The sequence below is a fragment of the Schistocerca nitens genome, chromosome 8 (assembly GCF_023898315.1).
Source record: "Schistocerca nitens isolate TAMUIC-IGC-003100 chromosome 8, iqSchNite1.1, whole genome shotgun sequence".
NCBI classification, from domain to species: domain Eukaryota; kingdom Metazoa; phylum Arthropoda; class Insecta; order Orthoptera; family Acrididae; genus Schistocerca; species Schistocerca nitens.
In genome coordinates, this window is record NC_064621.1 from 25872372 (window position 1) to 25896035 (window position 23664).

The window sequence follows — 23664 nt, forward strand, 5'->3', positions numbered from 1 at the left end:
CAATCGTTTAGTGTCAATAGCTTCTGAAGAAGGCCACATTATTTTGGCTGAAACGTAGGTAAAGATTGGTTTCTATTTGCAACTGAGGCTGACGTGTTATATTTTTAATGATTTTGGGCTGAGATTATTTTACTACGAAACTAAAGATTCTCAACTGAATATGCAATTTATTGTGGCATGCAAGCCACGACTCATTTAAAGACGGAACAGTTTTATTGTCTTTTTTTGCGCTGACGGCGCCTATCTCTAACATAGAGGTCTGTGCAACTTAAGATATTCACGGAAACAGGGAAGGAATATTATGTTGCTACTGTTCTTTCTAAAGTTCTCGCATGATCATGGTGCTCGTCATTCATTGTCATTTTACTGGAAATGCTTTGACTAAAATAGCAGCTGACCTTAGTTACTGGTACTATTTGATTTTGTCCGGAACTCGCGATGAACTACTAATAATGTTGGGCATGGGTCTAAGCAGACAAAAATATACTCCAATTAGGCACATATAAAATTTATTACATCCTACTAAATTCTTCACATGCACTTATTTGTCCTAATATGATTTTCAACAAGAACGATCATTTTTCAATGACTCTGCAGCCAATGCCACGTTGGAAGTCAAGGTGGTATGCTGGAACTCACCTTAGGCGATCGTTCTTGGAAAATAATCAGAAATTCACACGAGACACATGATTTTTGCACCCAAGTCCAGTTGGAAGTTGGAAATTAACGGCTCTTTTAATTACTCACTCATGTGGATCATTTTCGGTTTTATTACAAAAATAAACTTCACACGCATTTCCTGTCTGAACCTAATTTAGGACGCTGGTGGTCAAGTCTCCTTGCAGAACTGCTCGCGTGGCAGCGTAGAGACAATGACCAGTAGACCGGAAATTAAAAATTAGCAAAGATTTTCACTCGCAAGTTTACTTAAATATTTCACACAATTCATGCTCAAAATGCCTAAACATACAGCGTACTATAATCTCTGCTATCTTTGATATACTGAGGCGACCACAAAGTTCTATCGAACGCACGGGGTGAGGCCCATACTACAAAGATAATTCGTTTAATATTTGGCGAACTAATTTACGTTAATCATTAAAGGAAATGTAATTGATGACAGAATTCAAATAAAACCAAATGTGTTGAAGGCACCTCGAGGTTGCCTTTGTATTATTGGATTCTATTGTGCTCCGTGCTCTCGATAAAATATCAAACCTAACCACTGAATGTGTCTGTAAAACTACTACAGCAGGTGGTCGCCACGTAACCCTGACTATAATCTCGCTGAAAAAGAATGGCTTAGTAATCTGAACAATAAGGTACCTCATCCTCTTCAGTTTTTGCAAACTACGTGGCGGACCCCTGCCCTGTAGCCAGACCAGGAGCTGAATGCCGAAGCCTCCTTAACGGTCACTCTGTTCTTCCCTGAGGGGTAATGGGACGGGTACCCCACCAACTCTCTACAACTACAGGTGTGTCTTTGCCAGTTCCCCACAGGAGTTAGACATTCACCAAAATCTAAGTAAAGCATGCATCACTGTCCTACAGCTGTTCTGCAGACGAACTCACTATAAAACAATTCTATAATTTATAGCAACATAATGAAGATAATGTAAAGGAGGTACGTAACGAAATAATAAATAAATGAACACATTGGCGTACATCCCTTTTGCAGACGCTTACTGTACCGTACTGCACTTGCCAGAATGATTAATGCGACGTATAAAATCACTGTCACAAGGTACAATGTGACACAGTAAGGCGGAACCACTGGTTTCGTCTCAAAGTTACAATATGTGTTTAAGAAGTACTCAGTCATTCAGGAGAGCAATGGAATCAGATGTGCGTAACTTAGTGTCCAAACGACTGTCACTCCGACTTAACAACCGGGGTTTCCAGATCGTCGCGAGCGGTCGCCTTACCATATACTTTAAAGTCGCTTGCTCGGTGTCGGCGGATGATTCGTATTTATGAATGCGTTTCCAAATGAACTCTGAATCGTAATCCAGAATAACAGAGGCACTGCAATATCGTATTTACCCGCAGACACCGGCCAAGCGATTTTAAGGTAAAATGTCTCACCTGTGTGGGAATATACATGGATGTACATGTACAGACACCTGGTTGACAGTCCGCAGCTCGTGGTCGTGCGGTAGCGTTCTCGCTTCCCGCGCCCGGGTACCCGGGTTCGATTCCCGGCGGGGTCAGGGATTTTCTCTGCCTCGTGATGACTGGGTGTTGTGTGATCTCCTTAGGTTAGTTAGGTTTCAGTAGTTCTAAGTTCTAGGGGACTGATGACCATAGATGTTAAGTCCCATAGTGCTCAGAGCCATTTGAACCATTTTGAACCGGGTTGACGACACTTGGAAGTATGGGTGTGGCCGTGAATCGTGCACGGATACTCAAATGGTAAGGCGACGGCTCGCGATATGCGGGAAATCCGGGTTCCATTCCCAGTTCGGCACAAATTTTCACTGTCGTCATTCCATTCCAAAGCTGACGGTTGTCCATCTTCGCAACGGCGAATACATTTAATGTCTTTCACACCGGCTGTTGTCGCCACAGTACCTGTTCCTTTCGGCATGCGTGTCCAGAGGAGCTTTGCATTGTAATTCAGAATAACACAGGCACTGCAATTTCGTATCCTAAATATAGAATACCTGATGTGTGGCTGGTATCATTTGGTGGTTGGTCATTGGCTAGTAAGCAACGTTTTGACAAACTAAATGAAGCTGGAGTTCTTTTGTGGTGGTAATAGAGATTAAACAGTGTGTTTCTGTTGTGGTGTAGGGTATACATGTTGGTAAGAAACGCACTATCCATAGGTTCAACAAGCTGTGTCGCTTTTCCTGCAGTTTTTTTTACGAAGGGTAAAGATTTTGCGGGCAATATTTGTCAGCACATAAATGCAAAAATGTCTGGAGTGGATGCACCCCCATCATACTGTGTCTTCAGAAAGCAGCATCAGAATGCTGTGTGGCTGTGAGAGCTTCTAACAACGCTTGCCTGTGAAAATTTTCTTTTGGGAAGAAATGAGGGTGCTATTGCTTTCATTCAGACATACTGCAGTCTGCGATAAATTTGGACCTTCTGTTCCCTCATGTTGGTGTGTCAGAGATCTATTTCTGATAAACGAATAACGGTTTTGTAGAAAGTGCTGTTATTTTATTATTTATGTTTTGCACATTTTCAATACCCGTAGTGGAAAATCGTTAAAATATATTATATTTTTCTTTCCTACATCAGTCACACTTAGATCTGATCTTGATATGATAGCTGAGATTACACCATGATCTTGACACTTTCTTCGGAGATAAGCAGTGACCAAGAGTAAAGAATCGCAATTTTAGTGTCGAAACGTAGAATTCCCGAGGTTCGAAAGACACTCATCGCAAAATTTCAAAAATGTTGACTTATTACGTAAATGCACATCATAATGATAGGGGCATCTATCTTCCATGCATATAAACCGACTACTTCATGTAGTCATCAATGCAATGTTCCTTTGCACGAGAATGTTTTATTTGACCAAGTGTGGTTTGCAATTTGTCAGTGGTGCCATTTCATCAGATATTGAGTTAGAGGTGGTAATTGAAACAGAGATTGTATTGCATCGTAGGAAGATTCAGGTGGCTCAAATTGAGTGGTCGCGCTTGTCCAACAGTCTGTCATACGTAGAGAGCCAATTAATCAACAAGTACGAGGCAGACCAAATCAATGCTGAAGTTTTCTCCAGCCAGTACCACCAACAGCAGCCACATTAGTTACTGTGTTTGATGAAACAGCACTTGAACTGTTGGGCTGAGTGACAGCACGTAGTGTATTGTTCAAGAAATAGTGTTGGAAATATTCATACGTTTATAAGTTGCGATATGTTTTACTGCTGACCAAACATAGAAGGTAAGTGGATATGTGAGAAATGTGTTCAGTGACACTGCGAGAAGTATAGTAAACATTGTGTGTGTGTATGTGTATCACAAGTTGGTCAATCTCATCACTGCACACAAGCAGTGCTACAAACAAGCTGAATTTAAAGTATATAAAAAACAGTTATTTGATAATTATTGGAATATGGCTGATGGTTCTGATGGAAGGAAATTGAGCATGTGCGAGGTTCATTTGGAAAGTAAAGAATGTTCTTTTCTACAGAAATTTTTGATGTAATTAAACGAAATTGTGTTTTACATACGATTTGATACCGAAGCTACTTTTCACCGTTCAAATTTAGACATTTCTACCGTTTTACCAACTATACTATGCCTTCTGCATACTCTGTTGCCGCCCTTTAGTTGAACCAACTGTTTCTTTAAGTTCGCCATCACTTCCGTGGTGTCGTCCATTCAAAAAATCCTTCATTTTGGGTAAGGAGTGATAAAGACTTTCGGCTAAGCCAGACTGTATGGCGCGTATTGAAACATTTCCCATTGAAACCGCTGAACCAGGTCCTGCGTCACTCCCGCTGCACGCGGACGTGCGTTATCGTGATGGAAGACGACTCCACTGGTTAGCATTCCTCGCCGCTTGTTTTAATGGCGCTGCGAAGTCATTCAAGCGGCCGACAGTAGGTCGCTGCATTTGTGACCTCGCCTCTAGGCATGTAGTCGATGAGCAGGACACACGCAATATCAGAAAATACCGTAGCCATAATTTTTTCAGTGCTCAAAATTTTTCTTGTTTTATTCGGTTTCGTTGGGAATTGCTAATGATACCATTCCATTGATTGGTGCTATGTTTCTGGTGTGAAATGTGATAGTCAAGTCTCATAACGAGTGACTATGTGATGCAAAAATTCATCATCATCTGACAAATTCGAGGAAACCACTCGGCATACTTTTTATAGCCCATACCTACATTAGCAGTCTCGTTGAACACACTTCTTGCAAATGTCTGACAAGAATGAATGCCGTCCACTAATTGTGAAAGGCCTGTTGTTTTTGTTGTGGTCTTCAGTCCTGAGACTGGTTTGATGCAGCTCTCCATGTTAATCTATTCTGTGCAAGCTCCTTCATCTCCCAGTACCTACTGCAACCTACATCCTTCTGAATCTGCTTAGTGTATTCGTCTCTTGGTCTCCCTCTACGATTTTTACCCTCCACACTGCCCTCCAGTGCTAAATTTGTGATCCCTTGATGCCTCAGAACATCTCCTACCAACCGATCCCTTCTTCTAGTCAAGTTGTGCCACAAACTTCTCTTCTCCCCAATCCTATTCAATACCTCCTCATTAGTTACGTGATCTACCCACCTAATCTTCAACATTATTCTGTAGCACCACATTTCGAAAGCTTCTATTCTCTTCTTGTCCAAACTATTTATTGTTCATGTTTCACTTCCATGCATGGCTACACTCCATACATATACTTTCAGAAACGACTTCCTGACACTTAAATCTGTACTCGATGTTAACAAATTTCTCTTCTTCAGAAACTCTTTCCTTGCCATTGCCGGTCTACATTTTATATCCTCTCTACTTCGACCATCGTTATTTTGCTCCCCAAATAGCAAAACTCCTTTACTACTTTAAGTGTCTCATTTCCTAATCTAAGTCCCTCAGCATCACCCGACTTAATTCGACTACATTCCATTATCCTCGTTTTGCTTTTGTTGATGTTCATCTTATATCCTCCTTTCAAGACACTGTCCATTCCGTTCAACTGCTCTTCCAATTCCTTTGCTGCCTCGGACAGAATTACAATGTCATCGGCGAACCTCAAAGTTTTTATTTCTTCTCCCTGGATTTTAATACCTTCTCCAAATTTTTCTTTTGTTTCCTTTACTGCTTGCTCAATATACGGATTGAATAACATCGGGGAGAGGCTACAACCCTGTCTCACTCCCTTCCCAACCACTGCTTCCTCTTCATGCCCCTCGACTCTTATAACTGCCATCTGGTTTCTGTACAAATTGTAAATAGCCTTTCGCTCCCTGTATTTTACCCCTGCCACCTTCAGAATTTGAAAGAGAGTATTCCAGTCAACATTGTCAAAAGCTTTCTCTAAGTCTACAAATGCTAGAAACGTAGGTTTGCCTTTCCTTAATCTTCCTTCTAAGATGAGTCGTAAGGTCAGTATTGCCTCACGTATTCCAACATTTCTTTTGGATTTTTGTTTCATTCCGTCATTCACCACTGAGGGCAGGACCGAGCTATCTCTGTCGTGAACATTTTTCCGCTCGCCATTAAATATGGTACACCACTTTCAGACTGACGATTCATTCTTCACACTACCGTAAACCTCAGTTCTCTGTCCATAAATTTCGATGGGTCGGAATTTTTGCGCGTTTAAAAAGCGGATAACACTGCATACCTCACACTTGGCGGGATCGTCAGTTTTGCCACACATTTTAAAGTCGCACAGTTGAGCAGTAAGTAACCGTATTTTCTCGTGGCTTCCGCCAAATTGAAGTAGATGAGTACCAACGTTGGATAATTCAAGTCAATGAATCAAAGCAGAATTCACAGTGGACGTTCTTGTCAAAGGTCTAGTGGTAAACTGATCACACTCCTGAGAACTGAAAGTTTCACCCAAACATTTCAGAAAACATACATTTACGTGCTCGAGAAAATATATGCTTGCATCATTAGACAGCATGTTGATCGCAGTACTCTGCGCCTTTTTTCTCTTATCCTTTTTATCTTTTTTTCTTCCTAGGTGCCAAATAACAACGAAAATTGTTTTTCTCGTCCTGTAATTATGACTTTTTCACTGTTGAAATAATTTTCATTAAAACACGTTTATCTATTTACGTTGTTATTTATTCATAATGTAGGTTTTTCTCATCAGCCTTCGTTCAGATATTTCGTCTCTCTTGTAGGGGAATACTAGTAGGAAAAAAATACGAAGACCTTGTGTAGCTTTTCAGTGTGCCACGAAAGCACAAAATCCATTTTTATAGTAGGAGTAAACTCGACCAGAATAGGTTATAACTCACAATGTTAGCAGCATACTCGGAAATTTATAACTCCACGCTCTGCACAGTCCGATCACCGACGTCACAGACACACATCGTGGTTGCTTGCTGATTTACGCGCAAACACCAAAGTTGATTGATTTGCTCGAAGAGACCAAACAGCGAGGTCATCGGTCTCATGGGATTAGGGAAGGATGGGGAAGGAAGTCGCCGTGCCTTTTCAGAGGGACAATACTGGCATTTGCCTAAAGTGATTTAGGGAAATCACAGAAAACCTAAATGACGATGGCCGGACGCGGAATTGAACCGTCGTCCTTCCGAATGCGAGTCCAGTGTGCTAACCACTGCGCCACCTCGGTCGGTCGCAAACACGGAACGCGTGCGCGCCTCGTGTAGTCGATTCTGACCAGAAAGTTGCTCGTGCAAAACGGGTTTAAAACAGCGTGTCCTGCGGTGCGATAACAGTACGCTGTTCGAGGTACGGAAGCTATTTTTTTTTTTTTTGTTTGTTCTTAAATAAAGTGCATAGCTCTCTCTCATGTTCTTGTCCCGTAGGTAGTAGTGTAAATGCGGGCTATTACCGGCGTAAATACCTTTCTACAGAAGCGTTCCTACCGTTAGTTTTGCCAACTCTAAGGGACTCTTATGGGACCTGATTATGTCGTCTCTCGCTAACTGCGTGGGATAAGTTCGTTATAGTGAAACGTAAGCCTGGTGAATATTTGTTATTAAATAACACTGATGTAACGCTGAAGATCCGTATAATTTTTTTTTTAAATTATCCCGTAGCGGTGATGGATTGGCCCATATTTTTACGTATAACGTCCTGAAAATATTGGCTATTTGTGCATCACTGGGGGAAAAACGGTAAAACCATAAAAAACAGTCGTGTGCTTACGGAAGGTACTTAGCAGGAGATTATTTGTGACTAAATAATGCATTGTGGGAATTTTTAAAAATTCACAGACCAGTATTTACGTATGTGTTCTTGAAAACTCAGTGAGATTAGATCAAAACCGGTATTTAAGTGCGTTTTCTTAAAAATCTGATTAAATCGTTACGAAACTTGTATTTATGCGTATCTTCTTGAAAAGTGAGGGAAAATCGTTAAACAGCTGCGAAACCCATGTTTACGGGTGTCTTCTTGAAAGGTGGGGAAAATCGGTGAAATAGCGCCGAAACCGATATTCACGTGCAGATTCTTAAAAAGAAGTCAGTTAAATTACCCGTGAATATCGTGAATACGTTGCGCAAAATAACATTGGCTGCAATACTCTGCCAGAAATTTGAGGAAACAGGAGCCAAAACGTTTGGATGCAGTACCGTGCTGTAAATCTGCGAATATCATCTGAATTTAGTGCTACTGCTGCTTTCTCGAGCGAGGTGCAGTTTACGAATACCAAATCCCCTCTCAGGATTGCGGTGATGTGGACTGGACCAGTAGGAGCACATTGCGCCAGTGCGGAAAGGAGACGCAGTTTTGGGTAATAAATTATGACTTTTATGACGACAGTTATCACTTTAAACGAAAAGCATTTGACCACTAGTTAACTCCTGAGTAAACATGAGCACAAGTGCAATACTCGGAAGCCATCTTGAACATAAATTACGGTAATCACAATCACAGTTGTAGTCCATTAATTGTGTTCTAAATAAACAAAACAAGGACAGGTTATTCACATAAGGGACATTAAATTGGGCTAGGCCAAGTAAATGGTTTGTTTACAAAAGAAGAAAAATGGGGGCTTGGGGATACTGTGCCAACTGCCCCACTGTTAGTACGTTGTTTGAACACATTTAAATGACTCTTATGATTGCAGTCGGATGTTCTGACTCCCACAGTTGTGCTTGGATTATACGCCGCACCAATGACCCTATACTAATCACTATACATCCAACATACACAACTTTGTGTTTGAGCGAATGCACCTCTTAACTTTCTGCGTGTCGCCACCATAGCAACGACTGTAAGTTACTACTTCTAAGTTTACATTCAGTGCTTACCTTCATCAGATATTGTTGCTAAATACTGTAATTTTCACGTATCTGATGATTGCGTCTGAGGGGCGATACCGGTTAGGGAATCGATTTGTGTGCGAGTTGTGGTTTTTTTATATGAATATTGAATATTTCTAGTAATGGTAATAGCTTACTCTAGAAACGGAAGTGATGACGCCGGAGTCGCGGGTTTTGGACGGCGATATACCAGTCACGCCTGACGTCACGTAATCTGTTTGGTAGTGATTCACTCCAATAAAGTCAGCCGATCCTGCAAGAAAGATAATTGCTGTAACTTAATGCACGTTATAACACAAAGAGAGAACAATATAGGACAGAACTGTATCAAGGTAGCTAGTATTGTCTCGTGCAGCTGTTATCGGTAAAAATATTACTTTCGACAACTATTACTCTTCTAATTAACACTATCTACTAAACAATGATGTTAATGTAGGGTAGTTATTGCTTCTGTTTGCAGTGATGTATATAACTGTTGGTCCTCTTATTTTTTTTTCGTGCAGCCATTAACGTGTAACCACAAATAAAGTTCAGATTAAGGACAACCCAAAAGAATTTATTGACGGCCAGCTCGTACTCCACTGACGAATTTCTTAACAGAATCAACTGATGTGTATATATCATTAAGAATATCAAACAATCTGAGTATTATGAAAATGTGTCTTCTCTACATCTCCAGTGCAGTAATATTACTAATGAAAATAAACGTTGCAAATGCAAACTGATTTTCTCTTTGACATATGGCTACTATAGTCTAAGAACTACAATATGCACCTCAGAGTATTGCACCCTTCTATATTCTATGACAAGTTCGTTATTACCTTTTACATGAAAAAAGCGCATCCATCAGGAGCGTTTCATGTGGGATATGTGGCAGTTAGATTAGAAAATCTCTATTACTTTGTAAATATATATTTTGTGTTCTTGTTTGAACGAAAATAGTGTAGCAGTAACCGTATCCAGAGCCATTTGTTGTGAATTTTCAAAACTACGTCCTCCTCCACCTTTATTTTGTTTGCAAATGAAAATTCCAGATGAATCCGGTTTCCAGAGCTTCCTGTAAAATTGTACCTTCAATTCGCGACATTTTCTTTTCTCTTTTTACCAGCCAGTGCCGAAAACTACCAAAACGCTAATATGGAAAGTATTAGCGTAGATCTCAACATTACCAGCCCGACAGAAATTTGCTGTGAACATATCTAACACGAAATATACTCTCTCGCTTGAGTATGAGGAGTAATCAAAGAGGTTTAATTACCGTTAGCAAAAAAGCAAGCCTCGACAATGGCATTTGGTGACATGTAGACACATATCCAAGATACAATTCTACTGTATTTTCTCGAGAATGGATGACTTGCCGAAGAACTTGATTGTACAAGTCCGCGGTGTAGAAGTACGCATTTTGATTGGTCAGGAAACGTTTCACCTTGAAAATCATCTTGGCGTCAGTAAAAATACAGCGGGCATTCTAAACCATCTGCACCGTCACCATGACGGCCTGGACTTAACAGTGATGTCATCACCCTTGTTAGTGTCAGCATAGTCCTTATCAGTGGGAAACCATGACCAATTTCCTCCTTTCTCCCTCTCCTGCCCGCCACCCTATCTCCAACCAATCATAGTCCAATAGTAAAAATGAAAGAATCAATCAAAATTCAAGAGGGCGGAAGTAACCCATTTCTGTCAGTGTGAAATTGAAAATCATCTCCACCCACCAACAAAAAAATCCATAATGAGGGAAATAGCTCAATTTCACTTTATGCCCCAAACCCCTCCTCTTTCCAATCAGTCACAGCGAAGTATTAAAAACAAAACAGCCAATCAGAAATCCAAACTGGGGGAACTAGTTCAATTGTGCTCCACAGCCCACACCCCTCTTCCTCTTCTCTTTCCAACCAATCAGAGCATAATATGAAAATTATGTTTAAAACTGACTCAAAGTTGCACTACTTTCGTCATATTTATGTAAAGACACACTGGGTAGTGTACTACCTCCCTTCCCTCTTTTCCAGTCAGAGCCTAGTATTTTAGTAGTCATTAAAATGAAAGAGCTCAAAAGCATACAAATGATCAGAAGTATTTATAAAAATAAATCCATCATTAGCCACTGACCATCACTGCCCATTCACCAGTCACTTTCCTTTGGCACTCACTTTTCACTGGCAGTCACTGTCCACTGCAATCACTGCCCACACACAGACCATAATTTTTCACTGACCATCATTGTTCATTCACCATCATGGAAGCAATGATATCCATTTTTATGTTTCAGATGGGTAGAAAATGAACTTCAGAAGATATGAAACAGGCAAAACAAGCTCTTGCTGGAGATTTATCGTTTAGAAAGTCAGTTGGAAATTTTAAAATACATCGGAGCACATACCGAGACATATTAAGTGTGGATATGAACTGGACTTAAGAGAAGTCCTACTTTTCGTATCACATACTTATCGTATAAGACCATGCGCTGGTGGTTACCCTATGAAAACTAATCTTATCCATTTTTATGTTTCAGATGCATAGAAAATTGACTCCAGAAGATTTTCAGATGCCGAAACAAAGTGTTGTTGAATGTTAATCAATTAGGAGGGCCACTGAAAGTTTTAGAATACCTTCTAGCATACTGAAAATCATCTTAAGGAGTGGAAATGAACTGGACGAGCTTAGGAAAGGAATATGAACACCACAGTAAAACACCTGAAGCTACAGTGAGTTTAAAGAATCAAGTTCCCACCCGAGTCAGTGAGTGAAAATGTAAAACAACATTGATTATACAGTGTCTAGTCATTCCTTAATAGAGGCATTAATGACACATTAAGTTTCAGATGCGAATCCAGTCGTCCATAATGTTAGATACAAAAAGATCTCCCCAGGTTTTAGCAGAGAAAATGTGGTTCAAGAAGCACTTTGATTTTCCATCAAACCCATTTCTCAGAGATTGAGATAGCTATTCCGAAAGAAAAGAGATGACGACGTTAAAACCAATGCATTTACAGGGTGTTTCAAAAATGACCGGTATATTTGAAACGGCAATAAAAACTAAACGAGCAGCGATAGAAATACACCGTTTGTTGCAATATGCTTGGGACAACAGTACATTTTCAGGCAGACAAACTTTCGAAATTACAGTAGTTACAATTTTCAACAACAGATGGCGCTGCAAGTGATGTGAAAGATATAGAAGACAACGCAGTCTGTGGGTGCGCCATTCTGTACGTCGTCTTTCTGCTGTAAGCGTGTGCTGTTCACAACTTGCAAGTGTGCTGTAGACAACATGGTTTATTCCTTAGAACAGAGGATTTTTCTGGTGTTGGAATTCCACCGCCTAGAACACAGTGTTGTTGCAACAAGACGAAGTTTTCAACGGAGGTTTAATGTAACCAAAGGACCGAAAAGCGATACAATAAAGGATCTGTTTGAAAAATTTCAACGGACTGGGAACGTGACGGATGAACGTGCTGGAAAGGTAGGGCGACCGCGTACGGCAACCACAGAGGGCAACGCGCAGCTAGTGCAGCAGGTGATCCAACAGCGGCCTCGGGTTTCCGTTCGCCGTGTTGCAGCTGCGGTCCAAATGACGCCAACGTCCACGTATCGTCTCATGCGCCAGAGTTTACACCTCTATCCATACAAAATTCAAACGCGGCAACCCCTCAGCGCCGCTACCATTGCTGCACGAGAGACATTCGCTAACGATATAGTGCACAGGATTGATGACGGCGATATGCATGTGGGCAGCATTTGGTTTACTGACTAAGCTTATTTTTACCTGGACGGCTTCGTGAATAAACAGAACTGGCGCATATGGGGAACCGAAAAGCCCCATGTTGCAGTCCCATCGTCCCTGCATCCTCAAAAAGTACTGGTCTGGGCCGCCATTTCTTCCAAAGGAATCATTGACCCATTTTTCAGATCCGAAACGATTACTGCATCACGCTATCTGGACATTCTTCGTGAATTTGTGGCGGTACAAACTGCCTTAGACGACACTGCGAACACTTCGTGGTTTATGCAAGATGGTGCCCGTCCACATCGCACGGCCGACGTCTTTAATTTCCTGAATGAATATTTCGATGATCGTGTGATTGCTTTGGGCTATCCGAAACATACAGGAGGCGGCGTGGATTGGCCTCCCTATTCGCCAGACATGAACCCCTGTGACTTCTTTCTGTGGGGACACTTGAAAGACCAGGTGTACCGCCAGAATCCAGAAACAATTGAACAGCTGAAGCAGTACATCTCATCTGCATGTGAAGCCATTCCGCCAGACACGTTGTCAAAGGTTTCGGGTAATTTCATTCAGAGACTACGCCATATTATTGCTACGCATGGTGGATATGTGGAAAATATCGTACTATAGAGTTTCCCAGACCGCAGCGCCATCTGTTGTTGAAAATTGTAACTACTGTAATTTCGAAAGTTTGTCTGCCTGAAAATGTACTGTTGTCCCAAGCATATTGCAACAAACGGTGTATTTCTATCGCTGCTCGTTTAGTTTTTATTGCCGTTTCAAATATACCGGTCATTTTTGAAACACCCTGTATTAAATCCTTAGCTGTAGAAGAAGAAGATAATTATGACAAAGGAAATGATGAAGGTGATTATAAAGATAACGAACAAAATTATGAGTGTTATCATATTCAAAATTTGAAAATCGTCCCTAAGAAATTACCAGCAGATTTTGATCCAAATACATTCGTGGAGCGATTAGTATTTTGGTAGCTTTGAAAGCAATAGGCAGTAACTGAATTGATACTGAAATACTGTCTACTGAAGCGGAACTTCGAGAAGCATCGATTATTGCTTGAAGTTGCAGGAAAGTAAAGCAAAAGACTGCTAAGTTTCATAGGATAACATTAAATCTTACCTAGACTGGATAAGATGACGTGGGAAATATGTTGTGATTGTATACTATTTGTCAAAAGGAAGACATGATAATGATGTGAAGGTTACGGATAATATTGAACTTCCACCAAATCTACAGGAAGATGTAATGGTTTATAAACTAAAAGCAACAGTTGCTTCGTCATCTGAACAGCAGGTGGCTGTAAGAGCTTTTGACAATGCTCGGCGGTGTAAAATTTGTTTTCAAAAAGAGAGGGGACTTCTATTCCTTCCGTGTAGATACATCGCTGTTTGCATTTCAACTATAGTAACAGCATATTTGTCGTAATAAATTCAGTATCCATGAATAGTTTCCACATATAAAATGGGTTGTTAATATAAGCTATTCTACTTTGTTAACTGTGAAAAATTAATAACTGGTGTTAAAAGAACGTGATCCAGTGAGGAGGCTTACAACAGTTAGATACCCCTACGATCGAAATTTCGTTGTTTACCGATCAATAATTTATTTAAGTAGTATCAACATGCAAGACATGTGTATTTTAATATGTTAGACAGACAATTTAGATACTGAAATACTTGATTTGCTTGCAAAGGGCGAAAAGTTCCGGTGATTTTTAGACGTGAGAGTAATACTGGTGCATATTAAGCCGTAAATTAGCTCTACAGTAGTGCCCATGTGTGAGCAATTCTTACATATTTAACTAAATTTAATGCTTAGTATCTACATCGAAGTACCGTCATCTTTTAACTTATAATTTACTTACGTAGTCCAATAAGAAAATTGCATATATTTTGACAAGCTATAAAGACGATTTAGAAGCGTAAATATTTAGTTTGAAGCTCCACAGAGCTTGTAATTGTGGTAAACATACCTAACTATCATCGTAAACGTATGCTGCTTAACCTAAAAGCTCTTATCCCTAATGCCTATATACAAGCTGTGCGCATTTTAATAAGTAATATGGACAATTTAGATGCTAGAATATTTAATATGAAGCGTGAGTATGGTTGCAAAGTGTGTGAAGTCCATTTGTAATAACTAACTTCGATCTTATTTTTTCTGTTGATGCTTTACCTTTGCTTCCCCCATAAGTTTGTCATAAATAACGGTAGGAGATGATAGTATACATAATCAGATTCAATACACTTTATGTATTTAGACACTGTTGTGATGTAAACATTACGCATTGCTGGCGCATTTTTACGTACATTGAAGAATATTGCGACATCTGACAATCATCATGAAGATGAGGTAAAATAATAGTTACACTATGGTAAAACGTCAAGTAGGTTTCAATCATTTGCCATTATTGGCAGCAATTATATTTTTCTAGTCGTACATTATATTCACTCTCTCGCCTGACACATACACTAAAGTTCACAGTCATGTTTTATAGGTGCCACTCCGGCGGAAACGTGTGTAGTGGAAAATAACATTGCGATTCATGACATAAACATTACTCTTTTCTTCCATTGCTGACATATTTTGCGAACATTTTAGAAAATTGTGACATTTGGGAAGCATCATAGATGTGGAAAAATAATTATTTCAAGGCTCTGTTGTGTGATGCACGAAGTATGGAGCACAGATCGAAGTTTAAACATTTTTACAAGTGCAGACATCTGTTGGTGACAGTGAGCAGCTGAGACACAAGTCAGCAGTTGATTTTTTTCACGTTCTTCAGGGTTTGCAGAACAATATTTAAAGTAAAACTCATCTTCATCCTTTATGTAAAAGTAATTTTTAATTACATTTGATAAGCAAATGTTGATTTTGAACTGTTTGTGCAGGATATGTTACATACCCATTGCGGTATCCCATAGAAACAGAGATATAGCTCCCAATGAAATTTGCCGATCCACTGGCGACACAGTATATAAACAATTTTTACGAGTCAAGTAGTTGCCAATGTTTTCGTTATTTTACACATTTCACGTACTTTTTAAAGTGTGTGACGTATTTTTTATAAATAATTCAGGTCGTTCGAATACTTTTGAGCATAGACACGATGGAGCTACACTGTAATTGATTTTAAAGACTGACATCAGTCAGTAGTAAGACTGATGTCACTGATAAGCCCAGACCCTCATGATGCAGACGTAAACGACACGGAAAATGGTTCACAATGCTTGCTGTATTCCTACTGGCGTCATTCTGGAAATATCTGCCACACAGTGCTTCCTAGATGTGAGGAGAGATGAAGAAGCCACTGGGGTGCTATGTCAGGACAATAAGGTGCGTGAAACAAAATTTGATAGACGAAAGAAGTAGGAAGCGTGATCGCGTGCTGAGCAGAATGAATCATGGTTCAGAAACATCCCCTTGGTCAGCTTCCCGCGACACTTCTTATTGGCAGCTGCACATAACGTCATAAGGAAATATCTTTAATATGCTGCTGTGACGGTTTGCTCCTTAAGAAAATAATCTGTTAACACCGCATCGTTACAGTCTCTTTCTGCCAATGATGTCGGCTCTTTTGCATTTTCGGCAGAGGTAAATCCACATGTTTTCACTGCTCCTTCGTTTCAGGGTCGCAGTGATGCAACCACCACTCATCCGTGGTGACTAAGAGGGTAAAGAAATCTGGATTAGCGTGACATAGCTGCAAGAGTTCCGATGCTGCTACCGGGTTTTTGAATGGATATGGGCAGTCGGGGAATCCAGCGGATGGCAAAAAGTCATGAAAGTTGTTGAAAATTGATCGACTGCTGAGTTTTTGATGTGCCAATCTTTGAGGACCAGGCACTCGACTTCGCTTGTGATTCCTTGATCTTTACTGAAAACTTCTCTGCCGTTTCTTCCTAATTGAAAGGGTCAGCGGAAGAACTTAGTAAGGATTACTCTGACCACCATATCTACTGTATATTCCAATGCACCATACGCTGCGAACAAGTAATACCTCGTCTACCGATAGAGAGGGCTGATACATTAATTATTTTTTCTTATTACATTTATATTCCTTTCTTTGTATTTATGAAAACATACAGTGTGAAAATTAACAAAAGCGACAAACTGCAGTGGCTGATTCCTGACCGGAAATGGGGGAAGGAAAGTCCTATGAACATGTGTCTGGAAACGCACGGCGTGCATGCAGCAACAAATCGTCCCAGATCAGAACTGTGTCGGTTTCACGACACAACATGTGTTCAAAGTGGTCTCCATCGGATGCAATGCACGCGCTAACACGTCGCATCATGGTTCAAATGGCTCTGAGCACTATGGGACTTAACATCTGAGGCCATCAGTCCCCTAGACCTAGAACTAATTAAACCTTAGTAACCTAAGGACATCACACACATCCATGCCCGAGGCAGGATTCGAACCTGCGACCGTAACAGCCGCGCGGTTCCAGTCTGAAGCGCTTAGAACCGCTCGGATACAGAGGCCGGCGTGACATCATGGATTGCCACACCCTTTCACACGTTCCGGCCCCTCTCTGAATAGCGTCACAGGCGTCGTGAATACCCTGTTGAAGGATCTGCACATCAAAAACTGGTGCAGCATACACAGCGATTTTCAGATGCCCATGAGGTAAAAATCTAGAAGTCCGGTGATCTAGCAGGCCACGCTAAAGGGCCTTCACATCCTATCCAATGTCCAGGGAAGTCGATGTTGGCGTGTCGCCGAAACGTAATGCGGAAGTGGGATGGTACTCCATCATGCAGAAACCACATAACATTTCGTATTGCCAAAGGCATATTCTCAAGCAGTCCAGGCAGAGTATATCACAAGAAGTCCAGGTACATCCCCCTTCGAGGTGCTGTGCGATAATAACCAGTCCAAGCATATTGTCGCCAAGAATCCCTGTCCAAACACTGATGCTGAACCGATACTAATGAAACACCTCAACCATTCCCCGAGGATTGTCTGTAGCCCACAAATGACGATTATGCAGACTGATGATGCCAGTTGTCGTAAAGTTTGCGTCGTCAGTAATGAGAACTGAAGACAGAAATCCCGTGAGTGCGATGGTCTCGTGCAAAAACCATCGACGAAATCCTTCCCGTAGAGGAAATCCGCTGCTGATAACCCTTGCACTCGTTGCAGGTTATACGGATGGTATCGGTTGTCAAGCAGGATACACACAATAGTACTTTGGCTTACACCATGTTGGCGAGCCACTTGCCTGGAGCTCGTACTAGGATTCGTCTCAGCATCACGTAGAACTCCGTCCTCCAAATCTGGTGTAGTCTGCCGCCTAGCTGTACGTTCGTCCGTGTGAAAGCGCCAACAATCACACAAACGTCCAAAAAGAGCTTGAAACGTTGTCTGACATGGTTGGTGTCTGTGAGGGTAATTGTTTAGGTATAGCCATGCTGCCACTCGACCACTTCCATCTTCTTGGCCGTACACAAACACCATTTCGGCTTGTTCCCAACATGAATACCGGACCATTCTGCTGCTTACAGCACGGTGCTTCAATCATACAGCACAATCTTACAACAGAAGAAACAACGGCAAGTAGAGGAACTTTCATTCGTCAGCGTCATCTCCTGTGGCAACGCAGCATTTCCGCGCACGTATACATAGGACTGGTCCCGGCGGAGGTTCGAGTCCTCCCTCGGGCATGGGTGTGTGTGTTTGTCCTTAGGATAATTTATGTTAAGTAGTGTGTAAGCTTAGGGACTGATGACCTTAGCAGTTAAGTCCCATAAGATTTCACACACATTTGAACATTTTTTTTCATAGGACTTTTTTTTCCTCCATTTCCAGTCAAAAACGCAGGTTGTAGGTTTCATTAATTTTCAGCTCGTATAACACGCAACTAGTCAAAATCCCCTCTTATAGGTTAGCATTTTATTTCGGCGATTCTTTCAGATCACATTTGCTTGACAACATTATGCCCCTCAGCGCCACCTAGCCAGTGTCTGACATGACCGTGCTTTTTCGCCGTGGAACAGCACTGTGCCGCAGAGGATTGCAGTGTGTACAGGACTACATACACGTATTTTCAGTTAATTCCATAACTTTCTTTTTTTGAGGTGATAAGTAAATGTTTATGATTATCGCTTGTACGTTGGAGGTAATAGTTACCGAATGTAAAGTACTAACATCAAATCGTTCTGCGACAAGTGAATGGTTCAAATGGCTCTGAGCACTATGGGACTCAACTGCTGAGGTCATTAGTCCCCTAGAACTTAGAACTAGTTAAACCTAACTAACCTAAGGACAACACAAACATCCATGCCCGAGGCAGGATTCGAACCTGCGACCGTAGCGGTCTTGCGGTTCCAGACTGCAGCGCCTTTAACCGCACGGCCACTTCGGCCGGCAGCGACAAGTGAACACCATAATATTTCTGAGTATCATTCTGTATGGAACTGTGCTTCGTTTCCTCCCTTTCTATAAATCTAACAGAGGTTTCTCCTTTAAGAGGGGTAGGACGTCAAACGGGCAGTCTTGGAGCAGGAGAGACACCACGGGATATTTTAATTTCCACTGTCTATACTTTTACAAATAAATTCATAAAACTTTGAAAGCATGATCAGGAATGATTCAGGATTCATACTCATAGCAGTGGAAGCTCAAAAACGTAACAAAATACATTTTTTTACATGTGAAATTTTATCATTTTTTCACTTACTACTGGCTGCATTTGTTTCTGTAGGTACACTTTTCTTCCTAAGTAAGAGAGATTCTTCGACGAATTTTGCACAGCATACAAACTATAGTTACATGTGTATGAAACTCTAGAGTTTACTTAATTTATGAAAAAATGAATGAACTGTTACATTTTAAACTTCAAGTCTAGAAAAAACTCAAATTTTGTAGTTAATTATCTCAATTTTTACCACAGTTTTAATAGATTTGGAAAATTCTAGAGTTTCATACACCTGTAAGTACTGCTTGTACGCTGTGCAAAATTCATCGAAGAATATCTCTTACTTAGGAAGAAAAGTGTACCTACAGAAACAAATGCAGCCAGTAGTAAGTGAAAAAATGATGAAATTTCACATGTAAAAAAAGGTATTTTGCTACGTTTTTGAACTTCCACTTCTATGAGTGTGAGTCCTCAATCCTTCCTGGTCATGCTGACAAAGTTTTATGAATTTATTTGTAAAAGTATAGACAGTAGAAATTAAAATGTGCCTCTCCTGCTCCAAGTCGGCCCGTTTGACGTCCTACCCCCCTTAAGGAACAAACGGTGGGTTCGCTCTTGAGCCCATGTGGAACATTCTAATGTGCAGAAAGACACAACTACAGCGGCTGTTTTAGCAGTTTATAGAAAGGCGATAAACCCACGTGGAGTCTCGTGTTAGAGTAGAATCTGCTGAGGCACTCACCCTTGATGTACTGGACCTCTTCCTGTGTGAAGGACGGCAGCCTGGACCGCGGTCTCCCCTCTGCTGCGCTGTTGGCGTCCACCCTCTCTCTCACCACAGCCGGGTAGTCCCCTTCCGCACTGTAGATGGGGTGAGCGTAAATGCCCATCTGCAATACAGAGTAGACCAGTACCTTTCTCTGGGAGGCACTACATATCTGTGCCTAACAAACATTCGTGCACAAAATAGTTTTCATGTAGTCGACTTAGAAACTATAAACTACAAAGCAGATGGATCAAAACATTCTCGCCACTATCCATTGAGGGACTGAACGCAGCCTAGTGATGTTGAGAGCACGTGACGCGATAGGGAAAGTACAGGTACAGGATGTTTCACATTCGTCTTACACACTTGTATAGGTGAGTTAATAGATGAAGTTTTACGTAGGAACCCATGTACGAAAACATCATCTAAGAACGCCAGGAGCGTTAATGTTTTAGGCGCCGGCGCCTGTAAATGTATGTATCCACACGGTGATTCCGTTATGATGTTGAAAACTTTCTACGATGTTGCAGAAGAATAAAATTATCAGTTTGAGGTAAAGCTCCCTCCACCGGAAACGAACGAGTCGAAAAAAAAGCGGAAACCGTTCTGATACCTCTCAAAGTGGCACCGGTATTGTTGTCGCTATGTTGGCAGGGCAGCTAACTTTCAGAAGTGGTAGCGTGGACCAAAAAAAAGGAAACAAGTGTCCGTCAAATATGGGCTCGAAGAGACGTGTTGCATAGTAGCGAAGAAGAACGGGTGCTCGTAACTCCTCAGGTATTCATTTTATAGCCAATGTTTACTGGACATTTTTTTCCTTTTTTTAGTCCATAATGCCACCTCTGAGCGTTGCCTACTGTCCAACCTCAGCAAAAACAGTACCCGTACTTGTATTCTACTGACAGAGGTATCAGAATTGTTTTAGACTCGTTCGTTTCCCGTAGAGGGATCCTTACCTCAAATTTATACATTTATCCTTCTCCAGCATCCTAGAAAGTCGGTAGCATTATCACGGAATCACCCTGTACATACATACATTCACAGCGCCGGCGCCTGTGACCTTGACGGTCTAAGGCGCTGCAGTCATGGACTGTGCGGCTGGTCCCGGCGGAGGTTCGAGTCCTCCCTCGGGCATAAGTGTGTGTGTTTGTCATTAGGATAATTTAGGTTAAGTAGGGTGTAAGCTTAGTCCCATAAGATTTCACACACTTTTTTTTTTTTAAACAAGTACTGTGGACTCCGGACTTCGTGTGCAATAATATACTATGTGGGAGATTCACTTGTGTTTGTATCAGACGTGTGGTAGTAATCAAAGGCGCCATAACAGCTGTGGGTTATGTGCAGCCCTTCGTGGTTGACGTCTTCTGCTGATAGCGATGGCATATCCCAGCAGGACAACTGTTCATGTCACAAGACTCGAATCGTACTACAGTGGTTTGAGAAGCACGTTTGTGAACTGATGTCTGGGCCGCAAAATTCGCCTGATGTGGACACAATGGAGTATCTCCGGGACGCCATCAGGCATCAGCATCGAGCCAACAAACCGCCGGACCGCTTTTGGTAAGTATTGCGTGATTTGTGCGTAAACTTCTGATGCCACACGCTTCCAGAAACCTACTGAACACTTGTCGAATCCATGTCATAAAATGTCTGCTATATTTCGTTCCTAAGGCGGAACAACACGCCATTAAGCAGATGGGCACAATGTTTTGATTCGTCAGTGTATGTTCACAGTACCACAATTTCTTACTATTGGGCATTTCAGACAATCAATGGTAATTTTCTTGTGTCGTTAGACGCAATTAGAATTTCAAGCAGAGAATATACAACCTGTACTGACTTATCTGTAGGACCTTTAACTAGCGTACGTCAGTGCTAGTGTACTTACATCGAACTGACGCGCTCTCTCGGCAGCTTCTGCGTCCTCCGTAGAATTAGTAAGGGGCTCAAGGCCGAAACTAAATGTGATTCCCACGCTACCTGCAACATTTTGAAATCAAATGCTTTACTCAGAACTTATAAAAATATGTATCAGAAAGTTTAGAGATTTATTCTTGATATCAGAACATATGAATATGGGTCAGAAAATTGTTCGTCAGGGATGTATTATGGAAGGATTTATTATCCAAAGCAGAAAAAATAACACAATTACAAAACACATTTATCGACGTCACGACATTTTGGTTCCATGCATCACCTGATCCTTCCGGTCCATATGTTGTACACTCCTCGTGTGCGCCGCGTTAAATCCATTTTGGATACAGCCCCTTAGAACATCGACATTGTATGCAGGAGTTGAATATACCAATGATTTTAAATATTCCCAATGGAACAAATCATATGGATTGAAATCTGGCTATCGGGTAAGTCATGTAGTGGATCCTCCTCGACAAATTCACCTTTTCGGAAACTGCTTACCGAGATAATGTCAAAGTAGTCGTGTAAAGTTAAGTGAAGAACCGTAGTGCATAAACCACATTTGTTAGATAACATCAGTAGGAGTATAGTGAGCATTCTGACAGGGATAACGATCTTATGTCGACGTTACTGATAAGGACTTTTGGTGTTGGGTTACACACTTGGGCTCCTTGCTGCCCTCATTCCCTCTCCCCTGGGGGAACCGCTGCGAATCGATCGAGGTCACCCAGGCAACTGTGTCACGTAAGATACAAATGGCGGGACTTTCTGGACGAATATAAGCAGATCATTACTGACGAAAGATCGGTCTGCACCAGGCCCACGCATGTCTCCACCAATAGCCGGGTGTTGCTGTCCAACGGGCACAATACTTCGGCAAGTGGCCACGTTTGCCATCATCAGGTGCGCTGACTAACTGACCACCGAGGCGGCGGCGCCGGCCTGTTATCTCCTCCCCCCCCCCCCTCCCTCCAGGTGTTCCCAATGTAGACTGCGCCCAGGCGTGCAGCGTCCAGCATCCGTTCCGTTCGCGGTCTGCGCCCAGGGGCGGGTTCCAGCGGCGTCTTCTCAGTTTCTCTGCCAGCTCTCGAAGTCAGTTCGTGGTGGGATATCTTCTTTCTCCTTTTAATCAGATTCAAAGCGGGTTCCTAGGCCTTGCTAAGGATGTACCGCTATGTCGATTGACCAGCGATTCCTGTACTCGAATCTCGGTAGATTCTTTAATAACATAGTCCTAATATTCTGACATCTGTGTCAGAACCTTGCCGGACATGGGGATTGCATCCTTCTACCATCCTCCACACCTACAAATCCCTCATCTGTCCTATCCTCTGTTATGCTAGCGTTGCCTGGATCTCCGCCCCCACCCGCTTTTACAAGGCCCTCCAAATCCTCGAACGCCATGCGCTCTGCCTTGCCTTCCGTATCCGCCTTCCTTCCCCCACACGGCTCCTGTATGAACTGATCCCCTTCCCCCACCTCCTCCTGTTCCTCCAACATCTCCGCATTCTTTACATTGTTCGCAGGCTCGATCCCCCCCACCCTCTGGTTTCCTCCTTCCTCTCCACCCCCCGCCCGTTGCCGCGCCTCTATCGCTGTATCCCTCCCTCTCTCCACCTCCACACCCTCCATCTCCTTCATCAGGGCAATTTCCAACGCCTCC

The 23664-nt window shown here is 41.9% G+C and overlaps 1 protein-coding gene across 1 annotated transcript in view; it reads right to left on the reverse strand.

The window, feature by feature from the left end:
- The window catches only part of LOC126198948 (myrosinase 1-like), a 102793-nt gene that overhangs the window by 14034 nt on the left and 65095 nt on the right, over positions 1–23664 (reverse strand). Inside the window, exons 6-8 of the mRNA XM_049935593.1 lie at positions 21973–22064; positions 20061–20208; positions 9065–9180 (exon numbers count right to left, since the gene is read on the reverse strand). Of these exons, the coding sequence (XP_049791550.1) occupies positions 9065–9180; positions 20061–20208; positions 21973–22064 (356 nt within the window). The remainder of the gene's footprint in view (positions 1–9064; positions 9181–20060; positions 20209–21972; positions 22065–23664) is intronic.